The 23,668-nt window shown below is 46.7% G+C and overlaps 1 protein-coding gene across 1 annotated transcript in view; it reads right to left on the reverse strand.

Moving 5' to 3' along the window:
- Positions 1 to 23,668, reverse strand: part of LOC128655849 (zinc finger protein 558) — a 126,827-nt gene that overhangs the window by 98,059 nt on the left and 5,100 nt on the right. Inside the window, exons 2-3 of the mRNA XM_053709416.1 lie at positions 18,064 to 18,150; positions 15,599 to 15,725 (exon numbers count right to left, since the gene is read on the reverse strand). Coding sequence (XP_053565391.1) covers positions 15,599 to 15,725; positions 18,064 to 18,114 — 178 coding nt within the window. The 5' untranslated portion in view covers positions 18,115 to 18,150. The remainder of the gene's footprint in view (positions 1 to 15,598; positions 15,726 to 18,063; positions 18,151 to 23,668) is intronic.

The following is a 23,668-nucleotide window of genomic DNA, read 5'->3' on the forward strand; positions in this document are numbered from 1 at the left end:
GAAGCTGCAAATAGCCTCCTGCACCTTTTCTATACCATGCAGCAGCAACGGTAAAAAAGTTATTTTAGAATAAATATGGTTTCTGGCCAGTTTGAAGTGGCTGCCAAGCTCCGCCCACTGATGACATGACGATCTAGGCACTCTGCTTAACACTGAGAGTCTGTTGTATCTAACTAGTAAGCCTTTTGTGATTGGATGCCATATGCAGCCAAGATCATGATGTCATCAGTGGGTGGAGCTTGGCAGTCATTTCAAAGTGGCCAGAAACAATATTCATTTTAAAATAACTTTTTTACCGTTCCTGCTGCATGGTATAGAAAAGGTGCAGGAGGCTATCTGCAGCTTACTCTAAGGTAAGACTTTAAGATGACTAAGGTGTGGACTGTCCCTTTAACTTATAGTTGTTGAGTGCTCAGATGTTTATCGTGGTTTAAAACTGAGTTTGTCAGCAAACAGATGAACTTCCGTAGCACATTTTGGTGACAAATCTGCCTATCGGGAGCGTGACTAAAGCAAGTGCCTACTGTGTGATCACAAACCCCAGTTATTTCTGGCTTTAGCAGAAGCAGTTATATACGGCTTCATTTAGAATATGGCTTTATATCTATGCACACATCGTGTTATCTGGGTGTAACTGTGTTAGAGGGATGGAAACGCCATCTGATATTACAAACGCTAAGTAATGTTTACATTTTAAATCAACATGAAATGAGCATTTGTTCACAATGATTAATCTTGTATTATTGCTCAAATTAAGCAAAATAAGGCAAGATACAATTTATTTAAATACAAAATACAACCACCCTCAGGAAGTACAAGACACTTAAGTGCTCCATTTATCATCCCGTGACGGACAGGTGTGTACTTATTCGCCCCTGTCCGCCCGGCACCATAACCCAGAAACCAGTGAGACCAGGCACATCACCCAGAGACCAGTGAGACCAGGCACATCTCCCAGAGACCAGTGATACCGTGCACATCACACAGAGACCAGTGATACCGGGCACATCACCCAGAGACCAGTGAGACCGGGCACATCACCCAGAGACCAGTGAGACCAGGCACATCACCCAGAGACCAGTGAGACCAGGCACATCACCCAGAGACCAGGCACATCACCCAGAGACCAGTGAGACCAGGCACATCACCCAGAGACCAGTGAGACCAGGCACATCACCCAGAGACCAGTGAGACCAGGCACATCACCCAGAGACCAGTGAGACCAGGCACATCACCCAGAGACCAGTGAGACCAGGCACATCACCCAGAGACCAGTGATACCGGGCACATCACCCAGAGACCAGTGATACCGGGCACATCACCCAGAGACCAGTGATACCGGGCACATCACCCAGAGACCAGTGATACCGTGCACATCACCCAGAGACCAGTGATACCGTGCACATCTCCCAGAGACCAGTGAGACCGGGCACATCACCCAGAGACCAGTGATACCGGGCACATCACCCAGAGACCAGTGATACCGTGCACATCACCCAGAGACCAGTGATACCGGGCACATCACACAGAGACCAGTGATACCGGGCACATCACCCAGAGACCAGTGATACCGGGCACATCACCCAGAGACCAGTGATACCAGGCACATCACCCAGAGACCAGTGAGACCGGGCACATCACCCAGAGACCAGTGATACCGGGCACATCACCCAGAGACCAGTGAGACCGGGCACATCACCCAGAGACCAGTGATACCGGGCACATCACCCAGAGACCAGTGATACCGGGCACATCACCCAGAGACCAGTGAGACCGGGCACATCACCCAGAGACCAGTGATACCGGGCACATCACCCAGAGACCAGTGATACCGGGCACATCACCCAGAGACCAGTGATACCGGGCACATCACCCAGAGACCAGTGATACCGTGCACATCACCCAGAGACCAGTGAGACCAGGCACATCACCCAGAGACCAGTGAGACCAGGCACATCACCCAGAGACCAGTGAGACCAGGCACATCACCCAGAGACCAGTGATACCGTGCACATCACCCAGAGACCAGTGATACCGGGCACATCACCCTGAGACCAGTGATACCGGGCACATCACCCAGAGACCAGTGAGCTCAGGCACATCACCCAGAGACCAGTGAGCTCAGGCACATCACCCAGAGACCAGTGATACCGGGCACATCACCCAGAGACCAGTGATACCGGGCACATCACCCAGAGACCAGTGATACCGGGCACATCACCCAGAGACCAGTGAGACCAGGCACATCACCCAGAGACCAGTGAGACCAGGCACATCACCCAGAGACCAGTGAGACCAGGCACATCACCCAGAGACCAGTGATACCGGGCACATCACCCAGAGACCAGTGATACCGGGCACATCACACAGAGACCAGTGATACCGGGCACATCACCCAGAGACCAGTGATACCGGGCACATCACCCAGAGACCAGTGAGACCGGGCACATCACCCAGAGACCAGTGATACCGGGCACATCACCCAGAGACCAGTGAGCTCAGGCACATCACCCAGAGACCAGTGAGACCAGGCACATCACCCAGATACCAGGCACATCACCCACAGACCAGTGATACCGGGCACATCACCCAGAGACCAGTGATACCGGGCACATCACCCAGAGACCAGGGAGCTCAGGCACATCACCCAGAGACCAGTGATACCGGGCACATCACCCAGAGACCAGTGATACCGGGCACATCACCCAGAGACCAGTGAGACCGTGCACATCACCCAGAGACCAGTGATACCGGGCACATCACCCAGAGACCAGTGAGACCAGGCACATCACCCAGAGACCAGTGATACCGGGCACGTCACACAGAGACCAGTGATACCGGGCACATCACCCAGAGACCAGTGATACCGGGCACATCACCCAGAGACCAGTGATACCGGGCACATCACCCAGAGACCAGGGAGCTCAGGCACATCACCCAGAGACCAGTGATACCGGGCACATCACCCAGAGACCAGTGATACCGGGCACATCACCCAGAGACCAGTGAGACCAGGCACATCACCCAGAGACCAGTGAGACCAGGCACATCACCCAGAGACCAGTGATACCGGGCACATCACCCAGAGACCAGTGATACCGGGCACATCACCCAGAGACCAGTGAGACCAGGCACATCACCCAGAGACCAGTGATACCGGGCACATCACCCAGAGACCAGTGATACCGGGCACATCACCCAGAGACCAGTGATACCGGGCACATCACACAGAGACCAGTGATACCGGGCACATCACCCAGAGACCAGTGATACCGGGCACATCACCCAGAGACCAGTGATACCGGGCACATCACCCAGAGACCAGGGAGCTCAGGCACATCACCCAGAGACCAGTGATACCGGGCACATCACCCAGAGACCAGTGATACCGGGCACATCACCCAGAGACCAGTGAGACCAGGCACATCACCCAGAGACCAGTGAGACCAGGCACATCACCCAGAGACCAGTGATACCGGGCACATCACCCAGAGACCAGTGATACCGGGCACATCACCCAGAGACCAGTGATACCGGGCACATCACCCAGAGACCAGTGAGACCAGGCACATCACCCAGAGACCAGTGATACCGGGCACATCACCCAGAGACCAGTGATACCGGGCACATCACCCAGAGACCAGTGATACCAGGCACTTCACCCAGAGACCAGTGATACCGGGCACATCACCCAGAGACCAGTGATACCGGGCACATCACCCAGAGACCAGTGAGCTCAGGCACATCACACAGAGACCAGTGATACCGTGCACATCAAAACAATGATAGTGATCACAGCGCCAACCGGCCTAAGGATAATTGCACACTCACACTGAAAAGGATTGAGTAAATTTATTTTACAAATAGGTACTAATAAAATCAATATTGATCTGGACAAGAGTAAAATAGCATAAAATTTTTAAAAAACATTTAAACATAAAGATATATTATTTAAAATAAACACAAAAAAAAAAAATAAAGTATCACAAGTTAAATAATCCCAAGATGGGGGCAAACAATCCGGAAATAGAGTGGTCTATTACGTCTACTCCGTTGACAACAGTAGTATTGCAATAAGGGTCTAATCTAAATAAGGGTGTAACCTAGTGTTTCTGACCGTGGGTGAGCAAGGACTAAAACCACTAGACTGATAAACCCTTAAATGAAGGCAGAAAAGCGTTAATGGCACCGTTTAGGGCCTAAGCTTGGTAAGTAAAGTGCAGAAAATAAAGCACGATAAATGTCAATGGGATTATGGATCCATATCCAAGGGTCAGCTCCAGTAAAGATCCTACAATCAGAGTGCTTGACATCAGCCGCACTCGAATTAAGGTCTATGAACTAACCCCTGTTACAGGGATATCTGGCTAACCAGTATATGTTTGTATGACATAAAATATTGAACAATAGAAAATAGACGCCTCGGTGATCAATACATGGATTACTACAATCAGTACAACATTCTAAATGAGCGAAATACAGAAATACAGAGAGAACGGTGTGGACAACACAACTAGTGCTAATTCCCCAGACCGTGTACAATGGTAAATCAAACTTTAAAAAGAAAAATGACTTTTCAACAAAAGATAACAATAAATTTCACAGTGCTAATGTGCAGGTGAACAAAATAAAGCGTGGAAGATATCAATGAAAGTACACATGTGAGAACAACGTTTGTGCCAAAGATGGGAAACAGGACAATAGTAAAAAAATTGGGGATAAAAATAAAAATAATAAATTATATATATAGGTGATGTGTCGTGTAGTGTCTTTGAAAACAAATCTCTGTGAACTCCTGTTGGGACAAAGGGAAAAAAGAAAAAACTGTCGACAAAAAATAGAAAATATGTGAAACACAGTGAAAAATTGACTGAGTGAGGAAAAATAAAATTGAAAAATATAAAAATAGAACTAATAAATGTCAATGCACCAATCAGGTTAGTGAAAAAACCCCAGTCTATTACAGACTACAGTCTATTGGAAAAGTTCCATTATAGAAGTTTATCCGTTGAAGAAATAGTAGTAGCTGGAAAAAAAGTTATCCGGGAAATCCTTTGAACAATCCGGCTGTGAAAGTATCGTTGATTCCTAAAAACAGAAATAAAACATAGTGTGGCAAAGTTTTCTAAAATGAGAATAATCAGAAAGATGCTTACCAATGTGTAGTCTACGCGTTTCGGTCCCCACAGGACCTTTATCAAGACTGGTTCACTGGTAAGCTTAAGCATCTTTAAATAGGCATACTAATCTATTAACCGGAAGTGTCTCATTCTACTTCCGGTTTTCGGCTAATTTCAAATAATCGTTATTTCCTTATTAGGGATATCTCTATGTGATTAATACTTAGTAGTTTGCCTTTGGACATTCTACTATTGGATAGTAAAGACATAAAACTTAGTATTTTGTTCATAGTTGATTACATCGATCATGTGATGTCACTTCCGGTAAATATTACCAAGTGTCATTTCCGGTTATGGTTGACAGATGTAAACAAACCCGGTGTCATTTCCGGTTGTCAATTTGTTAAATAGACAAGGTAAAGGGGTTAGATGCCTTGATATTTTCCTAATCAAATACAGACTCGCCAATATAACCTCAACTTTATATTAGCGTTATCTCTATTAAAGACCTACTTCTGGTGAAAATTACCAAGTATCATTTCGGGTTGGGGTTGACATATGTAAACAAACCCGGTGTCATATCCGGTATCAGTTTGTTGAATAGACAAGGTTAAGGGGTTAGATGCCCTAGTATTTTCCTAATCTATTAGTTTGAACATAATTTAATACAGACTCGCTTATATAACCTCAACTGTATATTTAGCGTTATCTCCATTAGAGACCCAAATAATAGATCACAAAAAAGGTGGATAAATTTATATTAAGTAACTTTGTAGTATACTTTGAAAATGGATGGTTAAATGAAGGGTATCTGTGAGTTCCTTAAATCATAGGAGATTCTTAGTAACCCGGTGTCACTACCGGTTGTCATTTTGTTAAATAAACAAAGTGAAGTGGTTGGATGCCTTGATATTTCCTAATTTATTAGTTAAAGCATAATCTAATAAGGACTCGCTAATATAAACTCAGCTACGTATTAGCGTTATCTCCACTAGAGACCCAAACAATAAATCACAGAAAGGTGGATGGACTTATATTGAGAAACTTTGTTGTATACTTTGAATGGAGGGTATCTGTGAATTTCTTAACTAATAGAAAATTCTTGGTGAGTGGCCTTGGTATTCATCTTTGTAATACCCTAGAGACTTTTTTATCTCAGATGATTGGACAATATGGGCCATATGTTTTTGACACAGATTTATTTGTGTGTCTAAAGCTAAGGCTATCTATAGTAAGGGTACTGAACCAATTAGGAACATAAAGGTTCCTTACTTGTTGCCTTGGTTTCTGAGATTGAATTTCGAGTAGTACTAATGGTGGCTAGACTTGTGCATTATTTATCTATGCGCGAAGCCTCTTATGTTAGATGTTCAAAGTGGGATCCATATTCTGAACTGTGGGGGGATTGTCTAGTAGTATCATAATGTGATTACTAACAGTCGAGTCATGAGCCTATCTACTATGTTTTGTCTGATAAGTTTTTGACAAAGGTTGATTTATTTAAGGGAGGGGTAGTCGTTGTGACCTTGCGAGTTCCCATTTAAGCGTAAGGTTTTTAAGGTGGAAGGTAGGTGTTACATATGAGAGGGGACCATAGATTGATGTTAGTTCTATCCATTTTTGACATTAGTTGAATAAATAAGTAAGATCCTCTCTATTATTCAAACCTTTAGGATGAAGGCAGTCCATCAGAAAGATCCATTTGGATTCAGCTTTAAGGAGTGTTTTCAAAATCACCCCCTCTCCAATTTCTTAATACTTTCTGTATGCCCATAAATTTCATATCCTGTATTTTTCCATTATGTTTCGTAGCAAAGTGTTTGTAGAGGACCGTGTCTTTATCCTGTTTCTCTATTAGCCGGATATGCTCTCTTAACCTGTCTCTGAGGCTCCTTGAGGTCTGGCCAATATATTGAAGGCCACAGGAGCACTCTATGAGGTAGATAATACCTGTGTCCTGACATCTGATAAGGTCCTTGATCTTAAATTCTTCTCCCGTTTGCGTTGATTTTTGAATTTTGTCTTTGTTTTAGTGCCTCTTTTACAAGCTTTGCAGCTTATGCACGGGAAGAACCCTTTAATTGGATCTCCTTGTAGACTTTGCATGTTGGATTTTTTCTTTCTTGACAGGCTTGGAGCTAGTCTGTTTTTTAGATTCTCTGTTTTCTTATACACAAAGCTTGGTTGGTTTGGTAGTTTGTTTCCAATGATTTCATCATTCTTCAACAAATGCCAGTGTTTTTTGAAGATTGTTTCCATGATATGCTTGTTACTGCAATATTCAGTAATCATTGGTACATTTAAGGTCTCTTCTGCTCTTTGTTTCCTCCTCTCTTTGTATTTCATTAGTTCTTTTCTTTCCACCTTACTTACTTCCTCTATCTTAAGGTCCAATTCTTCCTCTTTATACCCTCTTTCGATGAATTTTTCTTTTAGTCTTATGGCTTGTTCTTCCCATTTTCTAGTGTTGGAACAGTTTTTCCGGACTCTCAAGAATTGGCTTTTGGGAATGTTCTTTTTCCACTTTTCATGGTGGCAACTTTCGTAATGTACATAGTTGTTGCTATCAACTGTTTTAAAGTGTGTACTAGTTTCCCATTTGTTGTTTTTTACTTCTATTTGTAGATCTAAGAATACAATTTCCTTTACACTCCAAGTATGTGTGAATTTCAGATTCAAACTGTTCTGGTTCATGATCTCGATCGTATAGAGTAAATCTTGTATTGAGCCTTTCCAGATGATTAAAATATCATCTATGTATCTGCGGTAGAGGACCAGGTCCGCGCTCGCTGGGCAGGAGTCCCAAAAGATACTCTCCCATTTGCCCATATACAGGTTGGCATAGCTGGGCGCGAACCTGGTCCCCATCGCTGTACCGCATATTTGTTGATAATAGACCCCCTCGTTGCAGAAATAATTGTGCTGTAGGATATATTGATTGAATGCTATCCACTATGAATTTCGCCTGATCTTCTAGCATCTCTGGATCTTTCTTCAGAAACCAATTCACTGCTTCAAGTCCCTCTGTGTGTGGAATGCTGGTGTATAAAGCAGCGACATCACAGGTTGCCATAATCATTCCTTCTTCCCACGGTATTTCTTCCAATATGTTTAGGACTTGAGTGGAGTCTCTCAGGTAAGATGGGAGTGCTCTTACATATTTCTGGAGATGTTGATCCACATACTCTGACAAGTTGCTGGTAAGTGATCCAATGCCGGAGATAATTGGACGGCCGGGTGGTTCTTTAAGATTTTTGTGAATCTTGGGAAGGTGATATATTATTGGCGTTATCGGGTATTTTGTGTCCAAATAGCTGTATTCTTTTTCATCCAAGATACCTGATGATTTTGCTTTCTCAAGAAGTTCGTTTAGTTCTTCCTGGAACCTATTCACAGGATCATTCCTGAGTTTTAGGTATGTCGTCTGATCATTGAGTAGGCGTTGGTTCTCTGCCATATACTTCTCTCTATCCAGGATAACTATACCTCCACCTTTATCAGCTGGTTTTATTGTCAGTTTGTTGTTATTCTCTAATCTTCTGATAGTTTCCATATGTAGTTTTGATAAATTAGGTTTTATTCTTTTCAAGTTTTTTCTCTTGATATCCTTGATATCTTTGGTAACCATTAGTTCAAATGCCTCAATGGCATTTCCTTTCGCATAAACAGGGTAGAACCTTGATTTTGGTTTTAACCCTGTATGTATATAAGGGTCCTCAGCATCTGCTGACGTATAGCTCCTTATTGGTGTAGGGTCTGATGAAGTTTTTAGAAAGTGCCTCTTTAAGGTTAATTTTCGTATAAAGCTTTTGGTGTTTACGAATGCTTGAAACTTATCCATGCTTCTTGCTGGAGCAAATGAGAGACCATATTTCAGAATCTCTCTTTCCTCTTTGTTGATTTCATAAGTGCTGAGGTTAAAGATACCATCTCTAATGGTTTTATCATTGTTTAGAACCTCTGATGTGGTCGCTGTCTGTGTGGGTACTTCATCGTCCCATGTATTCTCTTTTTCATCATTAAGTGCTGATTTCCTTTTTATCTTTTTACCTCCACGTTTTCCTCTAGTGTTTTTATTTTGTTTTATTCCATTTGCCTCTATTTTGGTAGTATCTCTTATCTTGTTTGTTTGTCTTTTGCAGTTGGTGGGTTCATCCTTAAAAAATTCGATGAGGAGGCAGTTTGATTTAAACTTATTGCATTTAAATCACCATTCTGTCCTGTTCTATTGGAACCTTCATTTTGTCTGCAAACCGTATCTGGTTTTCTGAATGGTGTCCTGTCGTGTGTTTCATAGGTTCTTCTTTCATGTTCCCCAAGCGTTCTCTCATTGTCCCAATTTACATGTCTAGGTCCGGCATGATGGTATTCATTACTTTGATCATCTCTGTATCTTTGATATCCGGAGTAGTTCTGGGAATTGTTCCATCTTTCTCCCCTATATTGGCGCCTATTAGCCCTTCTATAGTGCCATGTAGGAAGTTGGTCGTCTCTACTGTTAAAATTGTTTCTATGGTTATTCCTATAGAATCTTTGATATGGTACCTTAGCCCAAGGTCTATAAGGGCTATCATATTGTCTGTAATATGGTTCTGGTCTATAATTTTGCGACCCTCGCCATTGCTCATCCTCCCTTCTATAGTCAGGATTATCTCTATAATTATTATTTCTATCCCATTCATATCTATTGGGACTGTAGTCAGAATACATCCTGTCTCTTTGGAATCTATTTGTGTTTGGTTTTTGTGGGCGCAATTTATTTTGCCTTAAGTTCTGTGTGTGTTGGATTGTCTCTTCAGGTAATCTTTCTTGTGTAGTATTGCCATTAGGTTGGTCTATTGTGCCCCCCCCCATGGTATCATTGGTTGGTGTGTGGTCTATAGTTTCAATATTTTCGTTACCGTGAGTTCTTTTTCCATCTAGTTCTCTCTTTAGTTTTTTGCTTTTTTTGTTAATTACATCCTCCCTAATTTTTGTAACTTTTTTAACTAAATTTGTTTTCTTCTCAGAAATATTAATCCCAGAGTTTTCTAGGTTCATCAATATCTGTTCATCCTCTTTAATTTCATTATCAGTTTCGTGTAGTAATTCGTCTCTATAGTCAATAATGATATTCATTAGAGTGACAGAGGCAGTTGATAGTGCCTCCGTCCATCTTTTGAAATATTTGGGTTTGGATATTGGGAAAGCACATTCTTTAGAGACCATTAAGCCTTTAGGAATGATATTAAATTCGATACATTTCCTTAAAAATGATATATCAGCTTTGTACTTGACTTCTGATACTAGTGATTTCTCTAGGTTTTTGAATATGGTTTGGATATCCAAACAGTCATCTCCTTCTTTGTCTATAAGACATGTATCAAGGTCGATTTCTTGCCTGATGTCTATTAGAGTTTCCATATTAAAAAAAAATTTTGAATAGTAATTTGTGAGTGTGTTCAAAGCTGCTGGTATATCGCCTAGAGCAATGGTCAAGCAGAGAAAAAAATGTTTTGATATATCAGCGCTAAGATATATCCTAAGCTGTGAAACACAAAAGGGGGCCTAACCAATCCCCTAAAGGAACAGAATCTCAAAACAATGATAGTGATCACAGCGCCAACCGGCCTAAGGATAATTGCACACTCACACTGAAAAGGATTGAGTAAATTTATTTTACAAATAGGTACTAATAAAATCAATATTGATCTGGACAAGAGTAAAATAGCATAAAATTTTTAAAAAACATTTAAACATAAAGATATATTATTTAAAATAAACACAAAAAAAAAAATAAAGTATCACAAGTTAAATAATCCCAAGATGGGGGCAAACAATCCGGAAATAGAGTGGACTATTACGTCTACTCCGTTGACAACAGTAGTATTGCAATAAGGGTCTAATCTAAATAAGGGTGTAACCTAGTGTTTCTGACCGTGGGTGAGCAAGGACTAAAACCACTAGACTGATAAACCCTTAAATGAAGGCAGAAAAGCGTTAATGGCACCGTTTAGGGCCTAAGCTTGGTAAGTAAAGTGCAGAAAATAAAGCACGATAAATGTCAATGGGATTATGGATCCATATCCAAGGGTCAGCTCCAGTAAAGATCCTACAATCAGAGTGCTTGACATCAGCCGCACTCGAATTAAGGTCTATGAACTAACCCCTGTTACAGGGATATCTGGCTAACCAGTATATGTTTGTATGACATAAAATATTGAACAATAGAAAATAGACGCCTCGGTGATCAATACATGGATTACTACAATCAGTACAACATTCTAAATGAGCGAAATACAGAAATACAGAGAGAACGGTGTGGACAACACAACTAGTGCTAATTCCCCAGACCGTGTACAATGGTAAATCAAACTTTAAAAAGAAAAATGACTTTTCAACAAAAGATAACAATAAATTTCACAGTGCTAATGTGCAGGTGAACAAAATAAAGCGTGGAAGATATCAATGAAAGTACACATGTGAGAACAACGTTTGTGCCAAAGATGGGAAACAGGACAATAGTAAAAAAATTGGGGATAAAAATAAAAATAATAAATTATATATATAGGTGATGTGTCGTGTAGTGTCTTTGAAAACAAATCTCTGTGAACTCCTGTTGGGACAAAGGGAAAAAAGAAAAAACTGTCGACAAAAAATAGAAAATATGTGAAACACAGTGAAAAATTGACTGAGTGAGGAAAAATAAAATTGAAAAATATAAAAATATAAAAATAGAACTAATAAATGTCAATGCACCAATCAGGTTAGTGAAAAAACCCCAGTCTATTACAGACTACAGTCTATTGGAAAAGTTCCATTATAGAAGTTTATCCGTTGAAGAAATAGTAGTAGCTGGAAAAAAAGTTATCCGGGAAATCCTTTGAACAATCCGGCTGTGAAAGTATCGTTGATTCCTAAAAACAGAAATAAAACATAGTGTGGCAAAGTTTTCTAAAATGAGAATAATCAGAAAGATGCTTACCAATGTGTAGTCTACGCGTTTCGGTCCCCACAGGACCTTTATCAAGACTGGTTCACTGGTAAGCTTAAGCATCTTTAAATAGGCATACTAATCTATTAACCGGAAGTGTCTCATTCTACTTCCGGTTTTCCCAGAGACCAGTGAGACCGGGCACATCACCCAGAGACCAGTGATAACGGGCACATCACACAGAGACCAGTGATACCAGGCACATCACACAGAGACCAGTGAGACCAGGCACATCACCCAGAGACCAGTGATACCGTGCACATCACCCAGAGACCAGTGATACCGTGCACATCACCCAGAGACCAGTGAGCTCAGGCACATCACCCAGAGACCAGTGATACCGGGCACATCACCCAGAGACCAGTGATACCGGGCACATCACCCAGAGACCAGTGAGACGGGGCACATCACCCAGAGACCAGTGAGACCAGGCACATCACCCAGAGACCAGTGAGACCAGGCACATCACCCAGAGACCAGTGATACCGGGCACATCACCCAGAGACCAGTGATACCGGGCACATCACCCAGAGACCAGTGATACCGGGCACATCACCCAGAGACCAGTGATACCGGGCACATCACCCAGAGACCAGTGATACCGGGCACATCACCCAGAGACCAGTGATACCGGGCACATCACCCAGAGACCAGTGATAACGTGCACATCACCCAGAGACCAGTGATACCGTGCACCTCACCCAGAGACCAGTGAGACCAGGCCCATCACCCAGAGACCAGTGATACCGGGCACATCACCCAGAGACCAGTGAGACCAGGCACATCACACAGAGACCAGTGATACCGGGCACATCACCCAGAGACCAGTGATACCAGGCACATCACCCAGAGACCAGTGATACCGGGCACATCACCCAGAGACCAGTGAGACCAGGCACATCACCCAGAGACCAGTGAGACCAGGCACATCAAACAGAGACCAGTGATACCGGGCACATCACCCAGAGACCAGTGAGACCAGGCACATCACCCAGAGACCAGTGATACCGGGCACATCACCCAGAGACCAGTGATACCGGGCACATCACCCAGAGACCAGTGATACCGGGCACATCACCCAGAGACCAGTGATACCGGGCACATCATCCAGAGACCAGTGATACCGGGCACATCATCCAGAGACCAGTGATACCGGGCACATCACCCAGAGACCAGTGAGCTCAGGCACATCACACAGAGACCAGTGAGCTCAGGCACGTCACACAGACAGACCAGTGAGCTCAGGCACGTCACACAGACAGACCAGGGAGCTCAGACACATCACACAGACAGACCAGGGAGCTCAGACACATCACACAGAGACCAGTGAGCTCAGACACATCACACAGACAGACCAGTGAGCTCAGACACATCACACAGACAGACCAGTAAGCTCAGACACATCACACAGACAGACCAGTAAGCTCAGACACATCACACAGAGACCAGTGAGCTCAGACACATCACACAGAGACCAGTGAGCTCAGACACATCACACAGAGACCAGTGAGCTCAGGCACATCACACAGACAGACCAGTGAGCTCAGGCACATCACACAGACAGACCAGTAAGCTCAGGCACATCACACAGACAGACCAGTGAGCTCAGGCACGTCACACAGACAGACCAGTGAGCTCAGGCACATCACACAGACAGACCAGTGAGCTCAGGCACATCACACAGACAGACCAGTAAGCTCAGACACATCACACAGACAGACCAGTGAGCTCAGGCACATCACACAGACAGACCAGTGAGCTCAGACACATCACAGACAGACCAGTGAGCTCAGACACATCACACAGACAGACCAGTGAGCTCAGGCACATCACACACACAGACCAGGGAGCTCAGGCACATCACACAGAGACCAGTGAGCTCAGACACATCACACAGACAGACCAGGGAGCTCAGACACATCACACAGACAGACCAGGGAGCTCAGACACATCACACAGAGACCAGTGAGCTCAGACACATCACACAGACAGACCAGTGAGCTCAGACACATCACACAGACAGACCAGTGAGCTCAGACACATCACACAGACAGACCAGTAAGCTCAGACACATCACACAGACAGACCAGTGAGCTCAGACACATCACACAGACAGACCAGGGAGCTCAGACACATCACACAGACAGACCAGGGAGCTCAGACACATCACACAGACAGACCAGTAAGCTCAGACACATCACACAGACAGACCAGTGAGCTCAGACACATCACACAGACAGACCAGTGAGCTCAGACACATCACACAGAGACCAGTGAGCTCAGGCACATCACACAGAGACCAGTGAGCTCAGACACATCACACAGACAGACCAGGGAGCTCAGACACATCACACAGACAGACCAGTGAGCTCAGGCACATCACACAGACAGACCAGTGAGCTCAGACACATCACACAGACAGACCAGTGAGCTCAGGCACATCACACAGAGACCAGTGAGCTCAGACACATCACACAGAGACCAGTGAGCTCAGACACCTCACACAGACAGATCAGGGAGCTCAGACACATCACACAGAGACCAGTGAGCTCAGGCACATCACACAGACAGACCAGTGAGCTCAGACACATCACACAGACAGACCAGGGAGCTCAGACACATCACACAGACAGACCAGGGAGCTCAGACACATCACACAGACAGACCAGGGAGCTCAGACACATCACACAGACAGACCAGGGAGCTCAGACACATCACACAGACAGACCAGGGAGCTCAGACACATCACACAGACAGACCAGGGAGCTCAGACACATCACACAGACAGACCAGGGAGCTCAGACACATCACACAGACAGACCAGTAAGCTCAGACACATCACACAGACAGACCAGGGAGCTCAGACACATCACACAGACAGACCAGTAAGCTCAGGCACGTCACACAGACAGACCAGGGAGCTCAGACACATCACACAGACAGACCAGGGAGCTCAGGCACATCACACAGACAGACCAGTAAGCTCAGACACGTCACACAGACAGACCAGGGAGCTCAGACACATCACACAGACAGACCAGTGAGCTCAGACACATCACACAGACAGACCAGGGAGCTCAGGCACGTCACACAGACAGACCAGTGAGCTCAGACACATCACACAGACAGACCAGTAAGCTCAGGCACATCACACAGACAGACCAGTGAGCTCAGACACATCACACAGACAGACCAGGGAGCTCAGACACATCACACAGACAGACCAGTAAGCTCAGGCACATCACACAGACAGACCAGTGAGCTCAGACACATCACACAGACAGACCAGTGAGCTCAGACACATCACACAGACAGACCAGTGAGCTCAGACACATCACACAGACAGACCAGTGAGCTCAGGCACGTCACACAGACAGACCAGTGAGCTCAGACACATCACACAGACTAGATAAGAATACCACATACTGAACGTGTTGATATGAAATGAATATTAAGACACTATTGTAAGGCTGGGCACTATCATGGATCACGTACAAGAACTTACCCAGCTCTCTCAGTGCCTTGTGGATCTCCTTGATCGCGTTTCTGTAGAGTTCCCGTTGCCACTCCTCCAGCAGCTCCCACTCCTCCTCCTCAAAACACGCGGCCACATCATGGAACGTGACGGTCACCTGGAGAGACACCAAATGCTGTAAAGAGCTGAGCTCCAGCAAGTCAGATGACAAAACGTATTCAGCACTTGCACCACCCAGACCACACAACCTAAACCATCATTAGTTCTTTCTTTCTTTTTCATCCTCTTGTCCTATATTTCATTAAAGGACCAGTAAACACAATAGATTTGCATAATCAACAAATGCAAGATAACAAGACAATGCAATTTCAAATGAGTAGTAGATTATTTTCTAACAGATTTCAAAGTTATGTATATTTCCACTCCCCCTATACCATGTGATAGCAATCAGCCAATCACAAATGCATATACGTATAGTCTGAGTTCTTGCACATGCTCAGTAGGAGCTGGTGACTCAAAAAAAGTGTAAATTTAAAAAGACTGTGCACATTTTTTTTAATGGAAGTAAATTGGAAAGTTGTTTAAAATTACATGCTGTATCTGAATCATGAAAATGTAATAATACCTGAGTGTCCCTTTAAACGGATATGAAACCCAAAGTTTTTCTTTCATGATTCAGAAAAGCAGCAATTTTAAGTAACTTTTTAATTTACTCCTTATATCAGTTTATTTTTTTAATTGTCTTGGTATCTTTATTTGAAAAGCAGGGATGTAAAGCTTATGAGCTCAATGCAGTCACCAATCAGCAAGCGCTACCTAGGGTGCTGAACCAAAAATGGCCCGGCTCCTAAGCTTACATTCCTGCTTTTTAACTAAAGATACGTTCCCCTCACCCCCTCCTAATACACAGGGACACGTTCCCCTCACTTCCTCCTAATACACAGTGACACGTTTCCCTCACTCCCTCCTAATACACAGGGACACGTTCCCCTCACTCCCTCCTAATACACAGGGACACGTTCCCCTCACCACCTCCTAATACACAGGGACACGTTCCCCTCACCACCTCCTAATACACAGGGACACGTTCCCCTCACCACCTCCTAATACACAGGGACACGTTCCCCTCACCTCCTCCTAATACACAGGGACACGTTCCCCTCACCTCCTCCTAATACACAGGGACACGTTCCCCTCACCTCCTCCTAATACACAGGGACACGTTCCCCTCACTCCCTCCTAATACACAGGGACACGTTCCCCTCACCTCCTCCTAATACACAGGGACACGTTCCCCTCACCTCCTCCTAATACACAGGGACACGTTCCCCTCACCTCCTCCTAATACACAGGGACACGTTCCCCTCACTCCCTCCTAATACACAGGGACACGTTCCCCTCACCACCTCCTAATACACAGGGACACGTTCCCCTCACCACCTCCTAATACACAGGGACACGTTCCCCTCACCACCTCCTAATACACAGGGACACGTTCCCCTCACCACCTCCTAATACACAGGGACACGTTCCCCTCACCTCCTCCTAATACACAGGGACACGTTCCCCTCACCTCCTCCTAATACACAGGGACACGTTCCCCTCACCTCCTCCTAATACACAGGGACACGTTCCCCTCACCACCTCCTAATACACAGGGACACGTTCCCCTCACCACCTCCTAATACACAGGGACACGTTCCCCTCACCTCCTCCTAATACACAGGGACACGTTCCCCTCACTCCCTCCTAATACACAGGGACACGTTCCCCTCACCACCTCCTAATACACAGGGACACGTTCCCCTCACCACCTCCTAATACACAGGGACACGTTCCCCTCACCACCTCCTAATACACAGGGACACGTTCCCCTCACCACCTCCTAATACACAGGGACACGTTCCCCTCACCTCCTCCTAATACACAGGGACACGTTCCCCTCACTCCCTCCTAATACACAGGGACACGTTCCCCTCACCACCTCCTAATACACAGGGACACGTTCCCCTCACCACCTCCTAATACACAGGGACACGTTCCCCTCACCACCTCCTAATACACAGGGACACGTTCCCCTCACCTCCTCCTAATACACAGGGACACGTTCCCCTCACCTCCTCCTAATACACAGGGACACGTTCCCCTCACCTCCTCCTAATACACAGGGACACGTTCCCCTCACCACCTCCTAATACACAGGGACACGTTCCCCTCACCACCTCCTAATACACAGGGACACGTTAAGCTCACCCAATCCTGAAACAGAAGACTGCAATGAGGGAATAAAACTGTAACAGAAAAGAATCCCTGTGGAGTTAATTCCCTGCATATAGTAACTGACAACAGATGATGAAGCTGTTGCACGGTCACTGCTCAGGCTGTATCAGGATAAGCAAGAGAACTAGTTTTCTGTATGTGACTGAATAAGGGGAACGCTCTCTTACCCAGGTATATATTACACATTATTACTAGCTACAACTTTACTAACATACCACTGTGGATGAGCTGAAATCTACTTTTTCCGTCCCTGGACATTGATCCATCTGGCAACAGATCTTGTAGTGTTGGAGGAACAACAGCTGAAAGAGAAACACAAACAGAAATCAGGAACCGTGTACGTATGACATCACAGAGTGAGTCAGCGCCGACAGCAAGCGAGCATATGACATCACACAATGAGTCAGTGCCAAGAGCAAGCGTGCGAATGACATCACAGAATGAGTAAGCATCAAGAGCAAGCGTGCGAATGACATCACAGAATGAGTAAGCATCAAGAGCAAGCGTGCGAATGACATCACAGAGTAAGTCAGCGCCAACAGCAAACGTGAGTATAACATCACAAAGTGAATCAGCATCAACAGCAAGTGATGCAATACAGCTCCTGGGCTCAGCAGTTCCCTGTCTCACACACACATTACAGTGTCAGCTCCTGGGCCCAGCAGTTCCCTGTCTCACACACACACATTACAGTGTCAGCTCCTGGGCTCAGCAGTTCCCTGTCACACACACACACACATTACAGTGTCAGCTCCTGGGCTCAGCAGTTCCCTGTCACACACACACACACATTACAGTGTCAGCTCCTGGGCTCAGCAGTTCCCTGTCACACACACACATTACAGTGTCAGCTCCTGGGCTCAGCAGTTCCCTGTCTCACACACACACATTACAGTGTCAGCTCCTGAGCTCACCAGTTCCCTGTCTCACACACACACATTACAGTGTCAGCTCCTGGGCTCAGCAGTTCCCTGTCTCACACACACACATTACAGTGTCAGCTCCTGGGCTCAGCAGTTCCCTGTCTCACACACACACACATTACAGTGTCAGCTCCTGGGCTCAGCAGTTCCCTGTCTCACACACACATTACAGTGTCAGCTCCTGAGCTCAGCAGTTCCCTGTCTCACACACACATTACAGTGTCAGCTCCTGGGCTCAGCAGTTCCCTGTCTCACACACACATTACAGTGTCAGCTCCTGGGCTCAGCAGTTCCCTGTCTCACACACACACATTACAGTGTCAGCTCCTGGGCTCAGCAGTTCCCTGTCTCACACACACATTACAGTGTCAGCTCCTGAGCTCAGCAGTTCCCTGTCTCACACACACATTACAGTGTCAGCTCCTGGGCTCAGCAGTTCCCTGTCTCACACACACACATTACAGTGTCAGCTCCTGGGCTCAGCAGTTCCCTGTCTCACACACACATTACAGTGTCAGCTCCTGGGCTCAGCAGTTCCCTGTCTCACACACACATTACAGTGTCAGCTCCTGGGCTCAGCAGTTCCCTGTCTCACACACACACATTACAGTGTCAGCTCCTGGGCTCAGCAGTTCCCTGTCTCACACACACATTACAGTGTCAGCTCCTGGGCTCAGCAGTTCCCTGTCTCACACACACATTACAGTGTCAGATCCTGGGCTCAGCAGTTCCCTGTCTCACACACACATTACAGTGTCAGATCCTGGGCTCAGCAGTTCCCTGTCTCACACACATTACAGTGTCAGATCCTGGGCTCAGCAGTTCCCTGTCTCACACACACATTACAGTGTCAGCTCCTGGGCCCAGCAGTTCCCTGTCTCACACACATTACAGTGTCAGCTCCTGGGCTCATTAATTCCCTGTCTCACACACACATTACAGTGTCAGCTCCTGGGCTCATTAATTCCCTGTCTCACACACACATTACAGTGTCAGCTCCTGGGCTCAGCAGTTCCCTGTCTCACACACACACATTACAGTATCAGCTCCTGAGCTCAGCAGTTCCCTGTCTCACACACATTACAGTGTCAGCTCCTGGGCTCATTAATTCCCTGTCTCACACACACACACATTACAGTGTCAGCTCCTGGGCTCAGCAGTTCCCTGTCTCACACACACACATTACAGTGTCAGCTCCTGGGCTCAGCAGTTCCCTGTCTCACACACACATTACAGTGTCAGCTCCTGGGCTCACCAGTTCCCTGTCTCACACACACATTACAGTGTCAGCTCCTGGGCCCAGCAGTTCCCTGTCTCACACATTACAGTGTCAGCTCCTGGGCTCAGCAGTTCCCTGTCTCACACACACACATTACAGTGTCAGCTCCTGGGCTCAGCAGTTCCCTGTCTCACACACACACATTACAGTGTCAGCTCCTGGGCTCAGCAGTTCCCTGTCTCACACACACATTACAGTGTCAGCTCCTGGGCTCAGCAGTTCCCTGTCTCACACACACATTACAGTGTCAGCTCCTGGGCTCAGCAGTTCCCTGTCTCACACACACACACATTACAGTGTCAGCTCCTGGGCTCAGCAGTTGTCTGTCACACACACATTACAGTGTCAGCTCCTGGGCTCATTAATTCCCTGTCTCACACACACACATTACAGTGTCAGCTCCTGGGCTCAGCAGTTCCCTGTCACACACACACACATTACAGTGTCAGCTCCTGGGCTCAGCAGTTCCCTGTCTCACACACACATTACAGTGTCAGCTCCTGGGCTCAGCAGTTCCCTGTCTCACACACACACATTACAGTGTCAGCTCCTGAGCTCAGCACTTCCCTGTCTCACACACACATTACAGTGTCAGCTCCTGGGCTCATTAATTCCCTGTCTCACACACACACATTACAGTGTCAGCTCCTGGGCTCAGCAGTTCCCTGTCTCACACACACATTACAGTGTCAGCTCCTGGGCTCAGCAGTTCCCTGTCTCACACACATATTACAGTGTCAGCTCCTGGGCTCAGCAGTTCCCTGTCTCACACACACATTACAGTGTCAGCTCCTGGGCTCAGCAGTTCCCTGTCTCACACACACATTACAGTGTCAGCTCCTGGGCTCAGCAGTTCCCTGTCTCACACATTACAGTGTCAGCTCCTGGGCTCAGCAGTTGTCTGTCACACACACACATTACAGTGTCAGCTCCTGGGCTCATTAATTCCCTGTCTCACACACACACATTACAGTATCAGCTCCTGAGCTCAGCAGTTCCCTGTCTCACACACACACATTACAGTGTCAGCTCCTGGGCTCAGCAGTTCCCTGTCACACACATTACAGTGTCAGCTCCTGGGCTCAGCAGTTCCCTGTCTCACACACACATTACAGTGTCAGCTCCTGGGCTCAGCAGTTCCCTGTCTCACACACACACATTACAGTGTCAGCTCCTGGGCTCAGCAGTTCCCTGTCTCACACACACATTACAGTGTCAGCTCCTAGGCTCAGCAGTTCCCTGTCTCACACACACACATTACAGTGTCAGCTCCTGGGCTCACCAGTTCCCTGTCACACACACATTACAGTGTCAGCTCCTGGGCTCACCAGTTCCCTGTCTCACACACACATTACAGTGTCAGCTCCTGAGCTCAGCAGTTCCCTGTCTCACACACACATTACAGTGTCAGCTCCTGGGCTCAGCAGTTCCCTGTCTCACACACACATTACAGTGTCAGCTCCTGAGCTCAGCAGTTCCCTGTCTCACACACACATTACAGTGTCAGCTCCTGGGCTCAGCAGTTCCCTGTCTCACACACACACATTACAGTGTCAGCTCCTGAGCTCAGCAGTTCCCTGTCTCACACACACATTACAGTGTCAGCTCCTGGGCTCAGCAGTTCCCTGTCTCACACACACATTACAGTGTCAGCTCCTGGGCTCAGCAGTTCCCTGTCTCACACACACATTACAGTGTCAGCTCCTGGGCTCAGCAGTTCCCTGTCTCACACACACATTACAGTGTCAGCTCCTGAGCTCAGCAGATCCCTGTCTCACACACACATTACAGTATCAGCTCCTGAGCTCAGCAGTTCCCTGTCTCACACACACACATTACAGTGTCAGCTCCTGGGCTCAGCAGTTCCCTGTCTCACACACACATTACAGTGTCAGCTCCTGGGCTCAGCAGTTCCCTGTCTCACACACACACATTACAGTGTCAGCTCCTGGGCCCAGCAGTTCCCTGTCTCACACACACATTACAGTGTCAGCTCCTGGGCTCAGCAGTGCCCTGTCTCACACACACACATTACAGTGTCAGCTCCTGAGCTCAGCAGTTCCCTGTCTCACACACACATTACAGTGTCAGCTCCTGGGCTCAGCAGTTCCCTGTCTCACACACACATTACAGTGTCAGCTCCTGGGCTCAGCAGTTCCCTGTCTCACACACACATTACAGTGTCAGCTCCTGGGCTCAGCAGTTCCCTGTCTCACACACACATTACAGTGTCAGCTCCTGAGCTCAGCAGTTCCCTGTCTCACACACACACATTACAGTGTCAGGTCCTGGGCTCAGCAGTTCCCTGTCTCACACATTACAGTGTCAGCTCCTGGGCTCAGCAGTTCCCTGTCTCACACACACATTACAGTGTCAGCTCCTGGGCTCAGCAGTTCCCTGTCTCACACACACACACATTACAGTGTCAGCTCCTGGGCTCAGCAGTTCCCTGTCTCACACACACATTACAGTGTCAGCTCCTGAGCTCAGCAGTTCCCTGTCATACACACACATTACAGTGTCAGCTCCTGAGCTCAGCAGTTCCCTGTCACACACACACATTACAGTGTCAGCTCCTGAGCTCAGCAGTTCCCTGTCTCACACACACACATTACAGTGTCAGCTCCTGGGCTCAGCAGTTCCCTGTCTCACACATTACAGTGTCAGCTCCTGGGCTCAGCAGTTCCCTGTCTCACACACACATTACAGTGTCAGCTCCTGAGCTCACCAGTTCCCTGTCTCACACACACATTACAGTGTCAGCTCCTGGGCTCAGCAGTTCCCTGTCTCACACACACACATTACAGTGTCAGCTCCTGGGCTCAGCAGTTCCCTGTCTCACACACACATTACAGTGTCAGCTCCTGGGCTCAGCAGTTCCCTGTCTCACACACACACACATTACAGTGTCAGCTCCTGGGCTCAGCAGTTCCCTGTCTCACACACACACATTACAGTGTCAGCTCCTGGGCTCAGCAGTTCCCTGTCTCACACACACATTACAGTGTCAGCTCCTGAGCTCAGCAGTTCCCTGTCATACACACACATTACAGTGTCAGCTCCTGAGCTCAGCAGTTCCCTGTCACACACACACATTACAGTGTCAGCTCCTGAGCTCAGCAGTTCCCTGTCTCACACACACACATTACAGTGTCAGCTCCTGGGCTCAGCAGTTCCCTGTCTCACACACACACATTACAGTGTCAGCTCCTGGGCTCAGCAGTTCCCTGTCTCACACACACATTACAGTGTCAGCTCCTGGGCTCAGCAGTTCCCTGTCTCACACACACACATTACAGTGTCAGCTCCTGGGCTCACCAGTTCCCTGTCTCACACACACATTACAGTGTCAGCTCTTGGGCTCAGCAGTTCCCTGTCTCACACACACATTACAGTGTCAGCTCCTGGGCCCAGCAGTTCCCTGTCTCACACACACATTACAGTGTCAGCTCCTGGGCTCATTAATTCCCTGTCTCACACACACATTAGAGTGTCAGCTCTTGGGCTCATTTCCTGTCTCACACACACATTAGAGTGTCAGCTCTTGGGCTCAATAATTCCCTGTCTCACACACACATTAGAGTGTCAGCTCTTGGGCTCATTTCCTGTCTCACACAC

This window comes from Bombina bombina, chromosome 4 (genome assembly GCF_027579735.1).
Source record: "Bombina bombina isolate aBomBom1 chromosome 4, aBomBom1.pri, whole genome shotgun sequence".
Classification (NCBI taxonomy): domain Eukaryota; kingdom Metazoa; phylum Chordata; class Amphibia; order Anura; family Bombinatoridae; genus Bombina; species Bombina bombina.